General features: G+C 37.5%; 4 protein-coding genes and 1 long non-coding RNA gene across 5 annotated transcripts; 2 read left to right on the plus strand and 3 right to left on the minus strand.

The window, feature by feature from the left end:
- Positions 1 to 956: 956 nt before the first annotated feature.
- LOC141622097 (large ribosomal subunit protein bL27c-like) lies at positions 957 to 2,378 on the plus strand. The gene is made up of 3 exons (XM_074438147.1): positions 957 to 1,335; positions 1,807 to 1,908; positions 2,001 to 2,378. The coding sequence occupies exons 1-3, from the start codon at positions 1,036 to 1,038 to the stop codon at positions 2,184 to 2,186; spliced, it is 588 nt and encodes a 195-aa protein (XP_074294248.1). The 5' UTR covers positions 957 to 1,035; the 3' UTR covers positions 2,187 to 2,378.
- A 453-nt stretch (positions 2,379 to 2,831) lies between these two features.
- Positions 2,832 to 4,462, minus strand: LOC141622104 (protein transport protein Sec61 subunit gamma-1-like). The gene is made up of 3 exons (XM_074438155.1): positions 4,277 to 4,462; positions 4,063 to 4,183; positions 2,832 to 3,032 (listed from the first exon to the last, which is right to left on the minus strand). Exons 1-2 carry the CDS (start codon positions 4,368 to 4,370, stop codon positions 4,068 to 4,070), a joined length of 210 nt encoding a protein of 69 aa, XP_074294256.1. The 5' UTR covers positions 4,371 to 4,462; the 3' UTR covers positions 2,832 to 3,032; positions 4,063 to 4,067.
- A 1,873-nt stretch (positions 4,463 to 6,335) lies between these two features.
- On the minus strand, positions 6,336 to 9,718 carry LOC141622105 (uncharacterized). The gene is made up of 2 exons (XR_012532870.1): positions 9,681 to 9,718; positions 6,336 to 6,712 (listed from the first exon to the last, which is right to left on the minus strand). It is a non-coding gene; the product is annotated as an uncharacterized LOC141622105 (long non-coding RNA).
- LOC141622102 (oxygen-evolving enhancer protein 2, chloroplastic-like) lies at positions 6,410 to 8,434 on the plus strand. Its single transcript, XM_074438153.1, has 4 exons — positions 6,410 to 6,662; positions 6,947 to 7,179; positions 7,256 to 7,306; positions 8,033 to 8,434. The coding sequence occupies exons 1-4, from the start codon at positions 6,410 to 6,412 to the stop codon at positions 8,291 to 8,293; spliced, it is 798 nt and encodes a 265-aa protein (XP_074294254.1). The 3' UTR covers positions 8,294 to 8,434.
- Positions 9,719 to 11,813: 2,095 nt separating the features above from the next.
- On the minus strand, positions 11,814 to 20,931 carry LOC141622106 (gamma aminobutyrate transaminase 1, mitochondrial-like). Its single transcript, XM_074438156.1, has 19 exons — positions 20,740 to 20,931; positions 19,033 to 19,139; positions 17,813 to 17,897; positions 17,619 to 17,691; positions 17,437 to 17,534; positions 16,578 to 16,670; positions 15,964 to 16,037; positions 15,844 to 15,882; positions 15,683 to 15,771; positions 15,513 to 15,589; positions 15,342 to 15,416; positions 14,547 to 14,594; positions 14,215 to 14,298; positions 13,874 to 13,961; positions 13,529 to 13,607; positions 12,905 to 12,995; positions 12,730 to 12,808; positions 12,211 to 12,326; positions 11,814 to 12,067 (listed from the first exon to the last, which is right to left on the minus strand). Exons 1-19 carry the CDS (start codon positions 20,776 to 20,778, stop codon positions 11,993 to 11,995), a joined length of 1,509 nt encoding a protein of 502 aa, XP_074294257.1. The 5' UTR covers positions 20,779 to 20,931; the 3' UTR covers positions 11,814 to 11,992.
- Between the last annotated feature and the right edge of the window lie 52 nt (positions 20,932 to 20,983).

Here is a 20,983-nt window from a genome sequence, read left to right on the forward strand (position 1 = left end):
TCCTTCTCTCGCATTGCTATCAAATCCAAGGGCTAGAGTCGTCGGATTCGGAGTTCTTTATACCGCTGAGACCGTCGTATTGTGGGTGAGATCCTTGTTCCGTTGCAAGTAAAAGTTTGTTATCAAAAGGTTAACTACTATCTAACCTAAGGTGAGATTATCAGTTAGACTATCTCAAGTCTTATAGCAATAGCAATGGAGAGTTTTTTTATTGGGTTTGTCAAAATCAAACTTTAAAATAAAATTTGTCCCATTGCAAGCAAAAGTTTGTTATTAAACTAACAAACTTGGTTTGAAAATAAAAACCAAGTTCTTTCAAAAAACAAGAACAAATTGTGAGTTCCAATGAAAAATTAAATAATTAATTACATTATCAATTAATTATGGATTAAAGAAGAACTTTATTTAAAGTATTTTACATTGTGACAAAAAAAATTAAGATTATTGAGATTGTCAAAATATGATGTGGCAAAGAAATAACTTTATATAAAGTTCTTCTATTGTACCTGCTCTTAAGACTCTATCACATCAGCTTTCCACTAATTTTAATTATTTCTTTATTGTTGAGACCCATCTCATCCTAAAACATGACTCGTAGAAGTTAAACTAATTACTGAAAACATTCATTTTGCTATATATATATTTGTATATAAACTGCAAAAACCTCTTTTGAACACTCGGAACACCAGATACAAGCAATGTATGGAGATTTTGTTGAACTTCTACGATCATAGCCAACACCTGCCTATGGAAATGGAGCAAACTTATTGATTAGTCGTGTAATTCTTCATACAAACGGCCATAAAATAGGATAGATTAATCAGTGTTGTCATTGGTGGACACCTCGATTTACCCAAAAAGGAAGAACAATCATAGCCAACAGCCCAACACCTTAAAACTTAGTAGGCCAAAAGCCCAACCCAATCACACAGAAACAACCTTAAATAAATCCAGTAATCAAAGATAAGGTTTCCATGAAAAAATCCACTCCTCAAAATTAACACAAGACACTCCCATTTCCCAAATCCAACAACAATGGCGATGGCAACATCAATGGCTTTGAATTTAATGGTATCATTCAAAGGACTATCACTAAGCTCAAGTTCATCATCATCCTTCGTCAAAGGCGAATTTGGGGCTCCGTCTTTGACACTACCCGCTCAATCAATCCAACCCTTATTGCCATACGGGTTGACGATTGAGTCGGCCCATAAGAAGGGTGCTGGAAGTACCAAGAATGGTAGAGATTCAAAAGGACAGAGACTTGGTGTTAAGATTTATGGTGATCAACTTGCTAAACCTGGTGCCATTATTATTCGTCAGCGTGGTACTAAGGTATATGCTTATGCTCATTTATTGTCTTTTTTTTGGGGTTTAATTGATACATTGATGTATCAGTGTAATCCTGTAAATCTCAATTGGTGCAGTTCTGAGTCTTGTTCTCCATGATTGACCTCAGCGTATGTGTGGAACATATGCTCTTTTGCTTACAACACTTTAATTTAGGAAATCAATTTGTGATTTCTTTGGATGGAGCATTGAACCAAGTACATACAACATTTCTTCAATTGAGTTTGAGTAACATAGATTGGCTATAAGATAAACCCATAAATTGAGCTCAAACAACAAGTGATGATTTTCTTACACAACTTTTTCAATTGTTCTTCAGCGGTATGCTATGTGATTGTGTTATTTGAATACTGGAGAAATTAGTGTTGCCTCTGTTGTTGACAAGAAGCATGCCATTTCTTTCCATTGCGTAACACTAGTAACCTATCAGTCTCACACAAAGCATACTTGTTCCAGGTCCATCCCGGTAAGAATGTTGGTATTGGCAAGGACCATACAATCTTCTCGTTAATCGATGGATTAGTTAAATTTGAGAAGTACGGGCCTGATAAGAAAAAGGTTAGTCAGTCTGTCTTACAATTCCTCCATTTTGTAATTCTTGGTAACGGAAACGTTCAAAACATAAGTTTGACGAACAAGGTTTATCACAGGTTAGCGTGTATCCACGAGAAGTGCAACCTGAAAATCCCAACAGTTACAGAGCAAGGAAAAGAGAGAATTTCAGGCTACAACGCGAAAAAAAGAAGGCAAGAAAAGAAGGTTACTTGGTTAATCCTCAATTCATAGTGGCATCCGCTGCTACTAATGAGGGCATCATTGATAACCCAGTATGCTAAATTGCTAACCTGTACTGCACTGAATCCTTCTTATTTGCATGGCATTCAAGTTCAAAAATGTGAAGGCTTTTTGTTTATAGCATTCAGTTTGCAAAAAAAAATGTGCTGATAACAATTCTAAATTTGCAGTTAATTACCAACTATGCCAAGTAGAATGATAGTAACATCGCTTTACTTTGACATGGTAGAAAATATGAGTTGTAATATTATCGCATTCAACTATTCCAGTTATCAAGGCTTTGAAAACCCAGACTGCTTTAACTTTGCTGCTGACAAAAAGCAATTTGAATTCAATCATTTTCTTATCTAGTAAAATGGTTGTATCGCGATTCTCACATGTTTATCTTGTTTCTCGATCAGCCATGTTCAATGACACAAGAAGTCTTACGAAATGCTGCTCGGCTATAACACAATTTTCTACAAATGGATTATTGCTTTGACAATAAGCTTTGCACAAATTCTCACTTTAGATGGACACTATCCGTCTAAAGCTGTAGACGAACGGATAGTGTCCATCTACAATGAGACGGATTGTAAACTTTGACAGGATAAATTAAAGTCAAGAGTTTGTTGCAAGAAACGCGTTGCCCCAAAAGTCGTTGCGTGCCCCAAAAGTCGTTGCGTAGAAACTATTTTACGAGATCATAGTTCCAAAGCAAAATGCCATAAATTTCAGAATAGGAGGTTCTTACACGAAAATTCGAGAACTACAAATGACGCAACACTGAAACGTATAACTTCGGAAATTACATTTGAAATGAAACTCTCGACTACAGTAAAAAAAATAACTAATGAGTTGTGTACCCAGTCTTCTCTTCAGTCGTATCTCTCCACCAATGAAGTTACCTGCACCGAGGGCTGAAGGAGTTAGATAAAAACAGAGCGGGAATGGAACAAACAATTGCTGATAACTAATGTATCACAGTTGCAGGCTATGAATTAAATCGGAGTGTGAGTCACAATTGAGGCAACGGTCTTGAGTTGCAGTAGCTTACTACAGGTCACAGTGAGTCGAGTGTCGTGCTTAATCAAGGCTTGTTTCTATACAAAGCTGTATCAGTTCAGTGTTGGCTTTGCAGCGGTCGCTATATATAATAGGGAGTACCGTGTTCCCACATTCAGAGACGACAATACAGCCATTTCTATATCCGGCTTAAACGATTAGGCCAAAAGTCCACAACAGCACCATCATTATTAAATTTTCAACGGAAAAAAGTTGCAAATTCATGTCAAGAGGTACACATGCATGTTAAAAAAAATGATCATATGTCATTACTTTGTTACTTCAACACTTCACTCCATACATGCAGGCTAATAAAGAAGAGCATACAATTCTCCATCTCATTTTTCCTCGCTTCTAACAATTAGGACTGAACGCGTTACATAAGCCAAGCGACATCCCCACCCACATGCCATGCTTGGCACTTCGCTACCTTATAGGTAGCAGGGCCGTCCATGATAATGTTAATGTGGTTTCGGGAAGTATACATTACAGCCATAATAAGATGATCCAACAGAAAAACATGGCCGATACAGTCACCACTGTGCCAGATCCTACGGCATTGAGGAGGTAAGATAAATAATAACTCCTGATACCAATTACGACTCCAGTAACATATCACAATTTCAACACCCTACAGTCAATATAACAGTTGATCTCGTCGAAGACCGTTGTAATTATTATCGCTATCATCAAATGAGGTGCATGACATAAGAATACAGTCGTTGTATGTGGTGCAATGGTCTAAGTTGTCGATATAAACGAGAGAAACTGAAAATTACAGGTATCTAATAAACCCCAGATGATAAAAGCCAAATCTTTTCGATTAAAAATAACCAGAAACAAGGATCAAAAATTGAAAACAAATTAAATTACCTAAATCAAACAGATCCAACAATAATGTTATTAATTGGGATAAAAATGAGCTTGACGAAGAAACCCACAAAACCCATCACCACAAATCCAACAGCTGTACGAAAAGCAACCTTTGTAAACTCTGCAATTGCATTTAAATCAATCATTATTACAAAATTCACCAAGATCTTCAACAATATTATAAAATTACAGAAAATTGAAATGGTACCTATACCTTTTTGATCGGGTTTGTGACAGCGCTTAACAAGACGAACGCTGTCTTTGGCGAAATCTCTCAATGGATCGAAGACTGTGTCTAGAGCATCCATTTTCTTGGGATTTGGTAAGAGGTTAGAAGGTAGGAAATGGGTTTTTGATTTGAAGATCTGCAAGAGAGAGTTATAAATAAGGGGAATTAATTAGAGATTTAAGTGGATCTTTTATTACAAAGAAGGATTAGGTAGTTTCGGAGTAGGATTGTAGAATAGTGGCGGGTTCATGGGCCAATTTCGACCGGGAAAATAGCCCGATCAGTACTCGACTCAACAATATTCGAATTTGATTCAAACTCGAATTGACCAGACTTTAGTGTTAGGCCCTGTTTGGTAAACAGCGGATTAATTTCAGCATAAGCAGATTGCAAAAGCAGATTATAAATGGCAGATTTTATCAGAAGGTTTGACTAGCATATTATAATTAGCAGAATTGATTTGAGTGTTTGGTAATTGGCGGATTACGATTAGTAGATTGTTAGTTTTCTTTGTAAAATGGAGAAAAATTTCCTATTTTACAATATCTTAACCAATATCTTTAAAGATAAAGATATTGTAAAACAAAGATATTGACCCCAAATATCTTTGTTTCAATATGCTGTTTACCAAACACTAAAATTAGCATATTGATTGGTCAAACATGCTAAAAGCCTTGAATATGCTAAAATTTGGCCAATATGCTGTTTACCAAACAGCGCCTTAGTGTTGAAATTGACCTTTATCCCTAAGTAATTTGAAAAATGACTGGCCTGAGAATATTCCAAGCCCGAATTCACCTGTCCCGTTCCGACCCGAATTCTGTTATATTCAAAAATGACTCGACTATTTAACCAATTTACCAACCTGATAATTCTTTTTCTTTTTATTCTTTAATTTACCATTTAACCAATTATTTATTTTGAGAGCACATAAATTAGAAAATTGAATATTTTAGATTATAAAGAATGTATTATATAGTATATTTTTTCAAAAGAAAAACTAATAATATCTCGTGGTGGATGGACGCTGAGTAAAATTTCTTCATCCATCCACCATCCATTTAGGTCGGATTTTCATCAATTTGTTAAAGTTGACATCCCTAGTTATACTCCATTTGTTGAGTAATTTGTTTACCATTCATATTATTCGTAAGGGACATTTTAGTATAAGGTAAACAAATAATTAGGACACAAAAAGTAAGTTATAAGCGTTGTGTAGGAGGTTCCAATCCTCGAACATAAGGGTGCGACTTGTGTCGCGGGCAATGACACTGATACAAGGCAGCATGATCTAAGCACGACACAATTCAAAACAAAAGTTATAAAGTAAAATTTTAAAAAATAAACCGATTCACCATAGAAAACACCTATAGTCCTATATGTTCTTCTATATTTCTTTTTAGACCGATTCAAGCCAATAGTAACACAAGGGCAACTACTCGGTCAAGTATAAACATTGTTTATTTTTTAAAATCACACATATTTCGGCATATCAATCACAAAAACTTTTTTTTTGACAGTGCAATCTAAAAAACTTGAAATACCAACTCAACCATAATGGTTTGCAATCTCTAGCAAATCCCAGTTCACAATCTTCACGTTGGTACCTATGAGCATTTAATCAAATTGGTAAGGGATTGTTGAATTGTTCTAACGTAATGAGAGGTCTTGTGTTTGAACCCTTGAAATGCAACAATATTATCATGAGGGAGAGTTTTACTGTCTTAGTGCCCTACCTGACTCGAATCCAAACTAAACCAAATGGTCTACAAAAATAAAAATAAAAATAGAAATAAAAACTATTCCACGTTGGTTAGGCAATTGGACTCCTACCTTCCAAAACCTTGTAGAGGAAAATCAAAATCTAGAAAACTAGGGCCAAAATGCCTGACATTCACCAATCTATGTGGGCCATTAAGAGCATTACCTGGATCCAATGGAGTCCTCTGTAACCTTATCTGCCATCATAATCTAATCTTCATATCATCCATTTCAACTTTTCTAGATATCAAATTATTTCACCAGCAAAATTTATTCTTAATAACATTTTTTTATTCCCAAAAACTCCATTTGTAATAAGGAGGGGACAAAAAAGAAAGGAAATAAACAAGTGAAGAAATGGCATCAACTGCATGTTTCTTACACCACCATGCAGCCATCTCCAGCCCAGCAGCTGGTAGAAACCCGTCATCGCGCTATCAGGCCGTAAACACTAAGACTAACCTAGTGGTCTGCAAGGCTCAGAAGCAGGAACAGATAGGCCATGATGAAAATGGTAGCATCTCCAGAAGGCTGGCTCTCACTGTCCTCATTGGTGCTGCTGCAGTTGGATCAAAGGTCAACCCTGCTGATGCTGCCTATGGAGAAGCTGGTACTCTTTTCCAACTCCACAATGCTTGATTACTTGCTTTCATTACATTCCTGGGAAAAAAAATGATTCATTGATTTTTTACTCATTAAAAACATGATTAGTAGTTGATCCATACAAATTCTCGTATCAGACAGTTTTATGGTACGATAATGTATACCATTTCACTCCAAATTAATCATTTGACTAGTAAGAGTAGGAAAATATAATTCAGTGACAACAATTTATGGAGTTTCATAATTCTGAATTTCCTGATTTACATGCTAACAAAAATGAGGTGGTGGCAGCCAATGTGTTCGGAAGGCCGAAAACAGACACTGAGTTTATGGCCTACAACGGAGACGGATTTAAGTTGTCAGTCCCTTCAAAATGGAACCCGAGCAAAGAAAGAGAGTTCCCGGGTCAAGTTTTGAGGTTTGAAGACAACTTTGATGCAACCAGCAATTTATCTGTCGTGGTCCAATCCACTGACAAGAAGTCTATAACTGATTTTGGTTCTCCTGAACAATTCCTGTCTCAAGTAACCCCTTCTTTCTTTAGCTACCAACACCTCTTCTTATCTACTTCTTAGCTAACTAATAGCTCTACTGTTCCAGGTTAACTACTTGTTAGGACAACAAGCCTACTTTGGCAAGACTGATTCCGAGGTAATTCTTCAAAGCTTCAGGCTTGCACTATTTATACCTCCTACATGTTCTTTCCCCTTAAACTTTTTCCCTTTTGATGATATGCATAGTATAAGGGGGGCTTCTTATATTCAATCCAACTAAAATCATACACAGCAAACTATGATTTCAGATAGGGTTTGCAGGAATAAATCCATGACTCCAATGTCTCAAAATATGATGAGGTGGTTTCTAAATGAACTACATAATGAAGGTGCAGAAACACGGCGTGCAAAGCCAAGAGGGGACTAGACCTTCCTAAAAATAATGCAAAAAAAGTATAAGAATGTATTTTGGCGTAGATGAACAGATCAGATCCCAGGTTTTCAGATCCTACAAAGTTGCATTTTCCTCTGTCTCACTACAAGTTTCATCGACTCACCATTTCCCCTCACACAACGGTGGGCTCGATGAACCTTACGGTGAGACAAATAGATACATGATGAGTACATGATATTTCTCTATACTCACCAAACTTTTTCTCAAAATTCAGAAGTATGGTTGTATAAAATTGGAGATAGAAGCTCCACCAATGAGTTTCCCTAAGCTAGGAGGAAAATATAATTCAAATCTCAGATTTCTTTTGGCCAATGCTTTTAGTTTATAGGGAACCGCAATGAAATACTGGGCTAACCGGTTTAAATCCAGGTCGTGAAATCTTATTGCTAAATGGTTCAGATTTTTAAACCTTTTGGTAAATTTTGGCAGGGTGGTTTCGACTCAGGTGTTGTTGCATCAGCTAACATCCTTGAAACAGACACACCCGTGATTGACGGGAAGCCATACTATTTTGTATCGGTCTTGACAAGAACAGCGGATGGGGATGAGGGTGGCAAACACCAACTGATTTCAGCCACCGTCAAAGATGGTAAGCTTTACATCTGCAAGGCTCAAGCTGGAGACAAGAGATGGTTCAAAGGAGCTAAAAAGTTTGTTGAGAGCGCTGCCTCTTCTTTTAGTGTTGCTTAAAATGGTTATGCAACTCTGATATTTCTAATGTAAATCAGCTTCTTAAATATTGAGTTTTTAATTTCATCTTGACATATCAATTTGTCAAGACATTTGACCGAGAAGCTTCAATATATGAGCACCGGAGTTTCATACTGCAAATATCACATTATAGACCTCTGAATAGCCTCACAAACAGGTCATTTGTGTCGGGTATAAATTAGGTTAGTTGGGGCCAGGTAATTGAGAGTTTAGGGATCTATCGAAATGTGTTACCATCAAGTCATCAAGGCATAGATGGTTTTCAGGTAAGTTTCTGTTCTACTCGGGTCATTTAGGGTTCGGACATGAATCGCATGTGTAATTAACCTATCATCGAATCATTAAAGGTAATGGTCAGTTTGGCAGAGCAAAATTCATGGGGGATCAGATCATGGCAGGTTATATTCAGCCATTCAGATTCATCTATTCCTGGTGACTAAATCCTATGTTACTTTGACACTTGAGACTTCACTTGGCCATCGTGTTGCGTGTGCGACACGCCACGCGGCCGACACGACACATGACACGTGTCCGACACCCCAAATCAGGCACGATACCGACACTTGACTGATATCTTGAGATTGAATTACAACGAAGTAAAATAAGAGCAAGAAGAGAAAGGAAAAGACAAAATGATGTAATAAAAAAACCGAAAAGAGTAATAAAGAGGACAAACACTTGAAGGAGGCAAGGGAACATTTAAAACAAAGTGAACAATTTCAATTTTCTCCTTTTTTGGTGAAAGAAGCATGGGTAGTCAACAAAACGAGTCGTGTCCGTGTCTGCAAATAGGTCAGGATACTTGTTTGACCGTATCCACGTATCGCTTAATTTTTAAAACAAAGTGTCAGACACTCGACACCGTGTTGGCGAGTCTGAGTAACATATTGGTGCGTGATGTGTTTGAAGGAAGCTGAAAGCAGGCATCATATCTTTTTCTGCTGCTCATACTCTCAAGAATTCATGATAACAATGCCAATGAACATAGTATTCATTAAGACGGATTAGAATAATGCCACAAAGTACATCTTTATAGAACAGATACATACATACGTAGAGCAAGCTTAACAGCCACATAGAAGGATGGAGAGGAGTCTCAAACATTTGCGTAAAGGGGGAATTCAATTAAACTTACAAGAATCCATCAGCTACCAAATACAGTACAATGTACTCATACTAACAATAACCAAACATATTCACATAATCAAAAATAATAATTCTATAACCAAACATATGCACACAAAATTCTATAACTACCTAATAAAATCTCAGCACAAAAAGAAAAATTAGATTGATTATCAAGTAAGTAGAGATGATAATAATTAGAATTGAAGCTTGAAAAAGGGGGGAAATCAATTAAACTTACAGAAGCTCCACCAATTAAACTTACTCGTAAGTATTTGGCGCTCAAATCTCAGCGCCTTGATAATTCTGCAATCTCCATGGTATTCAACTATTCATCATGTTTTCTCACATGGTTGTTTCTCTCTTTTCCCTTTGGTACTTTGGTAGGCGCATATAATATAATAACACAAATTCTCGCTATAGACGGACATTATCCGTCTATACGTATAGACGGATATCATTTTCCCTCACAAAATACCCATTTGTCATAAAGTGGGAAGCACATAGGAGGTGCCCCACCTTGTCCCCCATCCATTTTATCCATCCATTTTATTAGAGGTCTTTACCCGTCTGTTCACTCCACCCGTCTATACCAAGACCTATTGATATAATAATGGTAGTATTTAAAACGGGTAATCTATTTTGAGCGACACTTACGGTGACAGATGCAAGTTTGGGAATGTAATACGTGTCATGATTCATGAATGGTGAGACGAGTTAGATTAGTACATCAAATTTGTTTCAGACTTTTTTACACGAGAATTATTAATGTACTTCGTATGATGTTAGAGTAACTTCTCAAATCTCAAATAAAGTTTGAGTTTTAGATCTTTCACTACGAGAATGAATATGGTTGACTTTGAGCCCCGTAATAATAGCCTATTAGTAGGGATGGCAGTGGGTGGGGCCACCCAGGACTGAGGTGGGACCCAATGGGTCGGGTATGGGTCTCATTTTTCGGACCAATGGGTATGGGTCGGGTATGGGTCTTAAGAAAATATTTGGTCCAGGGTAGGGTCTAAGTTATGAGACCCATACCCACCCTTAGACCCTTTATTAATGAAAAAAAAATCAAAATTACAACTTTTCTCAATTCATACCGACAGATCGTAGAAACCCAACTAAAGTCTCTTTCTTCCCTCATCCCATAAAGTGATAAAACCCAACCAAACTCTTTTGACAATACCACCACTCCACCACTGACACAAGAAAACCACCACCACAAAGACGACACGCGACCAAGCAACCACCTCTCTAATAGTCGGCGACCGACAACCACCATTAACGGCAGATTAATAAACTCATAATGTTAAAGTAGTATGAATTTTTTTTTTAATATTATAGACCCCATAGTTGTTAATCTTGTTCTTAAAGTTCATTTAAAACCCTGACCATGGGAGACCAGACCCTACCCTTACCCATAGGGTCGGGTATGGGTCCTCAAATTTTAGACCCTTACGGTCCGGGTCGGGTACGGGTCCAAAGGGAAAATCTCGGGTCGGGTCCGGGTCTAGGCGGACCCTACCCAGACCCTACCCATTGCCATCCCTACCTATTAGGTAACAATTGGTCTCCCTTGTGACGGGTTACCATTTGTGGCGGATATTTTGTGAGTTAAAATGGTAACAAAATGGGTTAGTGGAGAAAGAGGACCACACGAATAGTGTTGCAGAGAGAGAAAAAGTGGGTACTTTGTGAGGTAAAATGGTATCCGTCATTCAAGAGTGACGAATATGTGCCGTCACAAACAAGAATTTGTGATTAGGTAAAGGATGGTTACGAGTATGATTTTGTTTAAAAGCCATGGAGAGCATAATTGTCCCACACACGCACGCTCATTACCTTTTATACAAGGGGCCAGGGTAGAACTGTAGGAGTATAGACGTATAGTTGTATCTGAATGGATTAGCAAAATGCGATATCAGCTCAGACTCTCGGCCATAAATGACCGGGCGAGTCTTGTGTGAGACGGTTACATCCATACAATCAAATTGAATGCCACATAAGATATTTCGGCTGTATGTATACTTGTTACATTGAGGGGGTGTTTGGTTGGAGTTTTTGGAATGGATTGGAATGGATTTAGGCCATTCCAATGTTTGGTTGGAGCATTTTGGAATGGAGTTAGATACCTGATGGATTCTAACTCCATTCCAACCCCTTGGAATCTCATACCCATATCTCTTCCCAAGTTTCCAACTCCATTCCACCCCAACACATTATCATTCCCATACCCGGATTGAACCAAACAACTTTAAACATGTATGGGGTTCTAACTCCATACCCCCTTGGAGTTAGAATCCATTCCATTCCATACCTAACATTTGAACCAAACGCCCCCTGATTGTATACATGATAATACTCGGGAGTGAAATAGAGATAAGAAATGCTTTATTAAAGGTAAAGTGGTAAACTGTTCTTTCAAGTTACAACGGCCAGTTGAAAACAACCTATCTTATTCTCATCCCAATTATCAATCCTCTAACTATACTTCCAAAACATAAGTTGCAATTAATTCATTTTCGCCATTATCAACCTGGCTTAGAAGAATCCTTACTTCTTCTGAGCCTTTAGTTCCTTCACTCTCTCCTCAGTATTCTTTAAAGCTTGCCCATATTTGCTAATTAACTGTAAACGATGACCATCAAACACAAGTTAATGATGATAAATACAAAAGTTTGGAATAAAGATCGGGTGTAAGATGCATTGAGGTCATGCTAATGACTACGAAGTGCATAGAGATGCTCAAAATGAACAAATGGGCTAATCACCTCATCAAGTTCTCCCTCGGAAATACTCAATGGAGGACATAACATAATGCTATCACCAGCCACGCGAACTAACATCCCATTCTTCTGACATTGTGCTCCAAAATATGCCCCAACTCCTGCTTATGTGTAATAAACCATGATCACAATAGCACAAGGTACCTTGAATGTCATCTAAAATAATAGGAGTATACTCCATTTATGCATATCGATTCACTACATTTTGTTTCCGACAATCAATTATGTTCGTTACCTTTCTACTTTTGAGTAGAAAATAACTCAAAACACTCGCATGTGATTGTGCCTCCCAATCTTCTCTTAAAACTTTGGTCCAAAACCAGGTCTAGTGAATTCAAATGAGGAAGTAGATTCTCATACTCTGTATTTGCGTAAGACGTATGCTTCCCCGCCATGGACGAAGTTAATTTTGAAAGCATGAGAATGTACAACCTCAGGAGCCAGGAAAATTGGTCAAAGAAACTCACTGATCTCAAATAAAATAAAATGAGGAAGTAAATTTACCCCATTCAGCAGGAAATGGGTCGTTTGGGGACTTGTTCTCTGTAAATTCGGTTCCCAAGATCAAGCCTGTTCCCCTTATCTGTACGGTGAAATATTGCAACATTGGTCACTGCCACTAAGAACTAGTACTTAGATATCAATATATGCAACCGAAAGGATTTAATCATACAAATACCTCTCCCATGATAGGACTGTCAGTATAAGCTCTGAGTCCATCTTGGAATTGTGGTGTAAGACTTCTTACTCTCTCCACAATATTCCTTTCCCTGGAAAAAATGATAATTTCAGCTCTAACTTCGGTAAAAGTATACAGAAAAAGAAAAGAAAAAAAAAACAGTCACATTCATGTGAAGATGGCCACCAATAACAAGTCAGTCCACACACTGACATACATGTAAAAGATGTGAGGTTCTGACCGTATGGTTGCCTAAAAGTACATTCTCCTGTTTCTCAGTATTCAAAACAGGTTTCTCACACTTGGCCAATTTTTCCTTCACTTAACTGTGAAAATATGAGATTACGAGAAAGTTACGGAATGTAAGGGCCTGACTACTCAGAAGACACCTTCACAACTTAATAATATGATGCACGCCCATAATAACCGGAAATGCTTGATGATATAGTATTGTTAAACGCTAGAATGCTCTCCTCTTACAGTTTTCCGAATGATTCAATCTAGGCAGATAATTTCTCGGATGTTGGAAATCATCGCGCAGGTAATTGACAATGACAAAGCACAAACCCTAGCAAAGATACGTAATATACACAAGAGACTGTCTTTGTGACAGGATGACCATACTTGTACAGCTTCAGTGCTTCCAGTGCGACGGCACATGATACTGGGTGCCCGGAATATGTAAATCCATGAGAAAATGAACCTACAGTCGAACAGTGCGGTCCATTAGGGGTCTCCAGATCCCAGAAAGCATAGAATAAATGTTCTCTTTCAATTACACTCGGAGGGTTGGTATTAAAAACAGGTAACGGCTATTCCCACCTCTCAGACTATTCCCTGTTTACCAAAACCCCTTCTCTCACTATGCAGGTTTTTTATATATCTTCTGACATTTTTGAGAGAGGATAGTGGAAATAGTCGTTTCCTAATGGTCAACGGAGATTGCATATAGAATAATTAAATGCATACCAAGTTTGTTGCTTTGAGAATGTATAACCTCCGAAATTTCAGGACTTACAAGAACTGCTCCAATGGGCATGTAAGCTGATGATAGAGCCTGTGGAAACAAGGCATGATTATTTTCTTATACGAGTTTTTTCAATACTTCCATCATTTCATGTTAGAACTTGTCCCGCATGAGGTGTCGAAGGTTTTGATCCAACTCTTACTTTTCTCATACAGTTCAAATTATTAGTATTATATCTCGCATAGGAGATGTTGAGTTGGATGCTTTCTCTGTCGCAATTCTTGAGTATTATATCGTGAGCCGCATAAAAACAGTGCCTTTTAAGAGGCCATCAGGTCCATACCTTTGCTAAGGAGACAAGATCTGGTTTAATGTTGTACTTATCAGAACCAAACATCTCTCCAAGCCTTCCAAATGCGCAGACGACCTATGCGGAAGGGGAGAAAAGACCTTTGTAAAAACAATCGGATAAGAAAAGCAGCAACAGCGGCAAAAAATACTCCCTGTTTAGCTCCTACACTGCCAGTATGTTAGTTCCCGGATAAAATGGAGAACAACTTTACACGAGCAGTACAAAAGGATGGAGGAGTTGGTCTATGTCTTTTAATCAATATGAAGTAACATTATTAGAGCAAACTAGCATTACAGGATTACAAATAATTATATAAACCATACCTCATCTGCAATAAACAGAATGTCGTATTTCTTCACAACAGCTTGAATCTGTACCAAGTTCAACGACATGAAAAGTTTACTGGCAGAAAATCATTTGAAAAGAGGCCATAAGAAGCACATAAGACGGAAAAGACGGACGAGTATCAAATCAACAAAGAAAGAAAATTGACAGTCATATATATGCCTCGAGGGTAATTGTTGAGATTTGAGCACTAAACTCTCAGATACTAATGTCTAAGGGTCATGCACTATTGACATGCAGGGAATACTAAAATGTCATGGCGGATAAAGTTTTTGCAGAAAAGAGACACTTTTATTGAAATAAAGAATACTCTTTCTGCAATCAAGATAGGCAATTAAATTCCGGATAAGTTTGCACACTGAATTCCACCTTCTTAATACTCCATCCATTCCAACCAATTGTAAACATTTTTCAAATTATGAGGGAGATTTTGAAAAATGTATACAATACATTGGAATGGAGAAAGAATGTCCATCCAGATTTTATCATGTGAAGCATATTGTGACCCTATCTGCAAGATAATGAACCAGGCAGACTTCTACTTAGAAGGCATGTTCAGCCTGGCGCTACAAATCTCATTTCCATTTGTTTTAATCACCTAACTAACTTTAACCCGAATACTTTCAGCCTTTCAGGTTCTTAGTCTCAACGATTGGTGGTATCTAAAATTCCAAAGTCATGAAAAAAGCAATGTGATGAGGTACTCTCAGTGCCTGAATCTAACCAGTAAGCATTTCAGGTTGGCTAAGAAGTTCATACTACCAGTCCCAAACCTTTTCAAAATATGTTGCCGGTGGAGGGATGACTCCTCCTGCTCCCATAACAGGCTCAGCAATAAATGCAGCAATCTGTAATAGCAAAACAAACAATAAGCATACAACATTACCTTGAAGTGACATATTACTCATAACTAACACATATTTCAGATTGACAAATTTCATTACCGTCTCTGGTCCTTCTTTGAGGATAAGATCCTCAAGGTTTTTAGCCAACCGAGTAGCAAAATCTTCCTCTGTCTCACCTGAAAATATTGAAAGATTAAACTTTGTATCAACAATTGATTATAACATCAAAATGTGAAGAGAGAAACCCTAGGCAAGAAGTCATCAACAACCTGGAAGATGATAACGCCAATAGTGAGGGCAATCAGTGTGCAAAACAAATGGCGCTGGCAGATCAAATTGTTGATGCAGAGCTGGAAGCCTAAGAAAACAGGTCAGTTAGTTGATCCAACTGTGTTCACGAACCAAAACATATATGCAACCTCGATCTTACCCTGTTAAACTAGCCGCTATCAGTGTGGATCCATGGTATCTGACAAACAGCAACAATGGCTAAAGTTAATTTCTCATCAAAATAACATTTAAAAGTTAAAAGCTTCAGTTTAGACATCACGATTTCGATCGAGCAATAAATTTTTTCTTGTTTGGTCTTCCGAGGGCGTTGTTGTAATACCAAACTAGCTTCACCTGAAAACAAACAAAAATGAACACTATGAGAGTATGAGCTAGTAGTATTAAACTTTATACAAACTTCTAGGGGAATGAGCTAGAGGTTGAACCACCAAATATGACACGTCCAATTGAGCAGTGAAACCGCCATGTACATGTCATGTGACCAATGATTCATATTCAAAAACAAGTTTAGAGTTTAATTTAACAAGTCCCTGAAATTCAAAGACAGTACAGGAAAAAAAAAAAGACAGGAATCTGATCCACCCTAAATCCCTGCTACAGTTCATTCACAATACTGCAGTTAGTAAGACTATATCAGCTGCGGCCCCTTGGCTTGAATGAGCTTTAAAATAATTAGTAGAGTATACGGATCATACTTGCCATAACTGGACATGGCTACCGTTTTCTTTCTACAAATGGAGCTGTGCATGGAAAAGTGTCCTTTCAGAGTTTCAGTTTCTTCCATGTATACTTTAAGATGTCCATATGCGTAATTTTGTCTTTAAGAATATGCATTAATAATTTCATAAGGCACCGCATAAAATCATAACTAACCTGGGTGTCACTGGCTTCTGATCCACTGTTCACAAAGAAAGCTTTGGCCATTTTTCTAGCTGTGAAAGTTTCTAAGAGCTCTTCAGCAAGGTCCTGGAGAATTGATCGGAGAATAAAAATCATTACTTGACTCCGTGCTAGATTACATTATTTCCTACAAAAAATTTGAAAAATGGGAATGATCGGGAAAAAGAAAGAAGAGAAAAATTACATTATTTCCCACCCAAACGGCCAAACCTTATGGCTATCCAAATAAGGGATTTTGAATAACACCATTTCCTCCCCCCTACCACCCATCTTGCCATATCCCAACCAATTATGCATATTATGCATAAACATATCAAAATTAAACTGACATAAGATTGGATACTATGATCAAACATGAGCCAGAAGACTTTCACGCGTGTCATTACACAAACATCTGCCAAACACAGGAAACTGGCAAAAGAGAGTAACAGTCACAATACTCACAGCTTCCCACCCTACTACACCCATTAGTAATCCACTTTCAGTTGATCAAAAGCATCCTTTAGTATTAATTTCAGAAGCAGGGAAAATGTATATGTCGGGGTAATAATAGAAAACCTCATAACTCATAAGAGATGCATAACATCATCCCATTACAACAATTTTTAAAATGGGACAAGGATTTCTCAAATAAATAATGAACTCATATTTAAGCAACGTCAAGTTAACATCAAGCATCTCAATCAACTTCCTGAAATCCCAAAATAACCTTAAACGAACGTCTATATGCTGACAGATTGATGACAAAAAAAACGATCACCATATGTGTGAACTTAACCCAAAAGCAGTGATAATTAATGATCAGTACAACTAACTGAAGGCAAGTTGTTACCAGAGACACTTTTGTAGTTCGATTCCAGAACGAATGATAAAAAGGCAATGTCTTCAATTGCTTGGTTGCAGCGTCGATAAGTCGTGGTTCATTTCCTCCTGCAAAATTCAGACAAGGCGCTTCATGTCTACAGACTACAGGTTACAGCAAGGAGATTCTACCGTTATCATGAATTTCAGTACCTAAGGCTGTACACCATAAGCCAGCAAGAGAATCGAGGTACTTCTTTCCATTGCTATCGTATACATAGCAACCCTAGCATTAATTAATCAAAGAAGCAAGGCCGTTAGTAACTGAGACATATAGAAGATGTACATTTCAATAAATTTCTCAAAATTTTAAATATATGGTTTGTACAAGCATGAAACTTATATACCTCAGACTTGTCTATCACCAATGGATCTGTATCTGCTGTTTGCCACCCAGCAGTGAAAGGTGCCAACATAGAATGCCCTTTGTAACTTAACCAACAAAATATAAAGTTATTAAGTTTACAAAGTTGATTATCCATGGAAAGGTAGAATTGAATGTCAGGGAAGGAAATGATGAAACAATTGCCTATAATGATTTTGACAGCTGAGAAAAAGAATCTCAGATCCCTTGAGAAGAAGAGACAAGATGAGATATGAGAAAATCAGCTACAGGGGACAGTAACCAGATGTTGAGAACAGCTTATTGAACATGGAGATTTACTTAGATTCATCTCAAAGCAAGACAACGAGTAAACAGAGTAGAAGTCAGCTGACACGTAGCAGAAGAAGAGTTCATTGCCAGCCACATTGTGCATAAGTTTCTTGTAATAGCTATGTTAATTGACTGTGATTTTTACCATGCAAACTTGTGGATATACTGGCAGCAAACATAGTGCCTACCTGTAGCACTCTCTAGAGTAAGGCGAGTACAAAGACTAGTGACAATCTCATCAAACTATGTTTGCAGCTCACGTCGAGGACAGGAGGATGCATGTATCATGTATGTGATGTGAACTGACATGAACCTCACTAGAAATGGTCAAACCCTGAAGTAAGATCCCCACTGCATGACAAATTCTAGCACCCACCCCTCTCATTCTGTACACAGGAGCCCTCAGATTCTTAGATACATATTTGTCCACATCGTCTAGCGCTTAAGCTAGTAATGAACTGTGTAAAATTTGTTCTGCAAAGCTCAATAACTTCTCCATTTCAGTTAGCTGCCACTTTATTTTATTCATCATCAATTCACCAATTTCTCCACGCGACTAAACGCCTCCGCCAACTCTATAGTATACGAAGGTTTTTCGTTTGATATTTCATATAGAACAAGTGTACCCCACATCCGTATTCCTTCGCTAATAATACAGACAAACATGAGCCCCAAAGACATAGTGGATTTGAATAAAATTAATTTCATATATAATATACTCCCCGGACCTTCGCCTAGCGAGGACGCCATCGTGCAACGGGCTGCCCTTTTATAATATACGTGTGAGACTAGGATGGCAGCCACTATCCACTTCCATGATATGCAAACTCAAATCACTAGTAATTTACAAGGCATTTTCGAAAAAAGACTAGTCTCCAAGTATTCCCAGCATCAAAGTTAACAGAAGAGTACCTTTTTTCCGGTGTAGAGTCTTGAGGCTTTGACACATACTTGTCAGTGGTAAAACATCTGACATGGTATGAAGTTCGTCCACCAGAAGCAGCTGCATTTCTTGTATACTGTATATAAATAATTGCAGGTTTGTCATAAAAACTTTCAAACTAGGAGAATCACAATGGACGCACCAGAAGCAATATATGACAATACATTGAAATGAACATGATCAGTTAATTTATCGAGACAGAGACTCGAAAGCAAGTTGATCCTGTAAACAGATATAAATATTGTTTCCCTGCCCCTATACAGGCATCCTAATAACATGAACACCCTGCTACCTCGCAAATCAATGACACGACTAAGTCGCTCCAAAGCCCAAACTGCTCAGGTGGGGTAAATCCATGCCTACATAAGTACTGAATGATTATTCTACCTAAACCCAAAATAAATCAAATCTAGAACACAGCATGCCTGAAAGACTGAAAGAAACTGGTGCAGGTAAAGTTTAACTTGCCAAATTACAAGTGGTGAAACACATGGTTTCTGGAGTCTAGATAACCTTGAAACCATGGTAAAAAATCTTGTAACCACAATTCTTGAACTAGATATAACATTGGAAAAAGTTCTTAACCATACTAGCAATGAACTTGTAAACACCTAAAACAATTTACTCAACCTAAACTTTTCCTGAAAACTCTTCAATCGCCATCGCTGTTGTACATAAGCAACAACACCTTACTCACCTAAGCTCCAGACAACTCCTTTTCCAAGTTAACCCAACTTTAACTTACTGCTTTGTTCTAACCCGAAAAACACTCTTATTATCCATTATGACCTGTTCTTTTTATCTAAAAGCAATTACTTGAGTTCACATCAAACCATCACACACTTGGTTCAAAAAAGGTCGCCTAGGCACAAGGCCAGCAGATGCTTTACAATGCTTGAGTCAGTCATCTAAATTGTGCAGCTGTGCGCCTACCGTCATTCAGAACTAAGTGGTTACAGTAAATTCCGTTTACGTTTGCTCTATTGCTAAAGCTACTATTCCATATAATTTAGTTCACTTCTATTGAGAAATTTTCACTCATAATCAAGTCCACATGCTATAACTACACAGTAATTCTACGGTAAGATCATCTCTTCCTATGAGACACCGTAAAAGTAACTAAGTTATACCTCAACATAACTTAAATAAAATAGAGTAAATTCCAAATTACTCCGGATAATACATTGAATTGTGATTTAAGTTACTTTTCAAGTATAACATGATTACTTTTTTTTTTCTTTTTTGGTTCAAATGAGCTGAGCGCACTATGCCGCGGGTGAGAATCGAACCCCTTAAGAGCTCTTACCGCTTGAGCTAACTCTTGTTCTCGAAAAAAGAGAGTCATACCGTGGAATTTGTTTTAACCTACAATATACATAATTCGGAACAAAATTGATAATCAAATGCTCGCTCCTTTGTGATGATCTAAACTCTAGAGAAACGGTGTTACTGTAGAAATTAATGTAGTAATAAACGGAGTAATCAGAACGCCAAACCTTTCGAAGTCGGCACCATTAAAATCGAAATATACACACGATAACACGTAACCGACATAATCAATTTTATCATGTGATCTGTAATGCATTATTAATTAATTATCACTTTCAACAACAGAAGTAAAATCATAGAAATAACAACAATTCAAAAATTAGAGAGAGAGAGAAAAGGATTGAAACCTGGAGAGTTTTGAGAGTGGATTGTAAGAAATGTTTCATGATTGCAGTACGTAGTTTGAGATCAAATTGGGGAAGATGAAGATGAAGATGAAGGAGAATGCGTAAGAGAGTAGAAGGAGAAGAGTAGAAGTCGGAGTGTTAGTGGCAAAAATGGCAATGTTTTCCTGTGATTACGCATGCACTACGTTATGTACTATCTCAATCATACGGACCATCATTACTTTCTTTACGATAATATTATTTT

This window comes from Silene latifolia, chromosome X (genome assembly GCF_048544455.1).
Source record: "Silene latifolia isolate original U9 population chromosome X, ASM4854445v1, whole genome shotgun sequence".
Taxonomy (NCBI): domain Eukaryota; kingdom Viridiplantae; phylum Streptophyta; class Magnoliopsida; order Caryophyllales; family Caryophyllaceae; genus Silene; species Silene latifolia.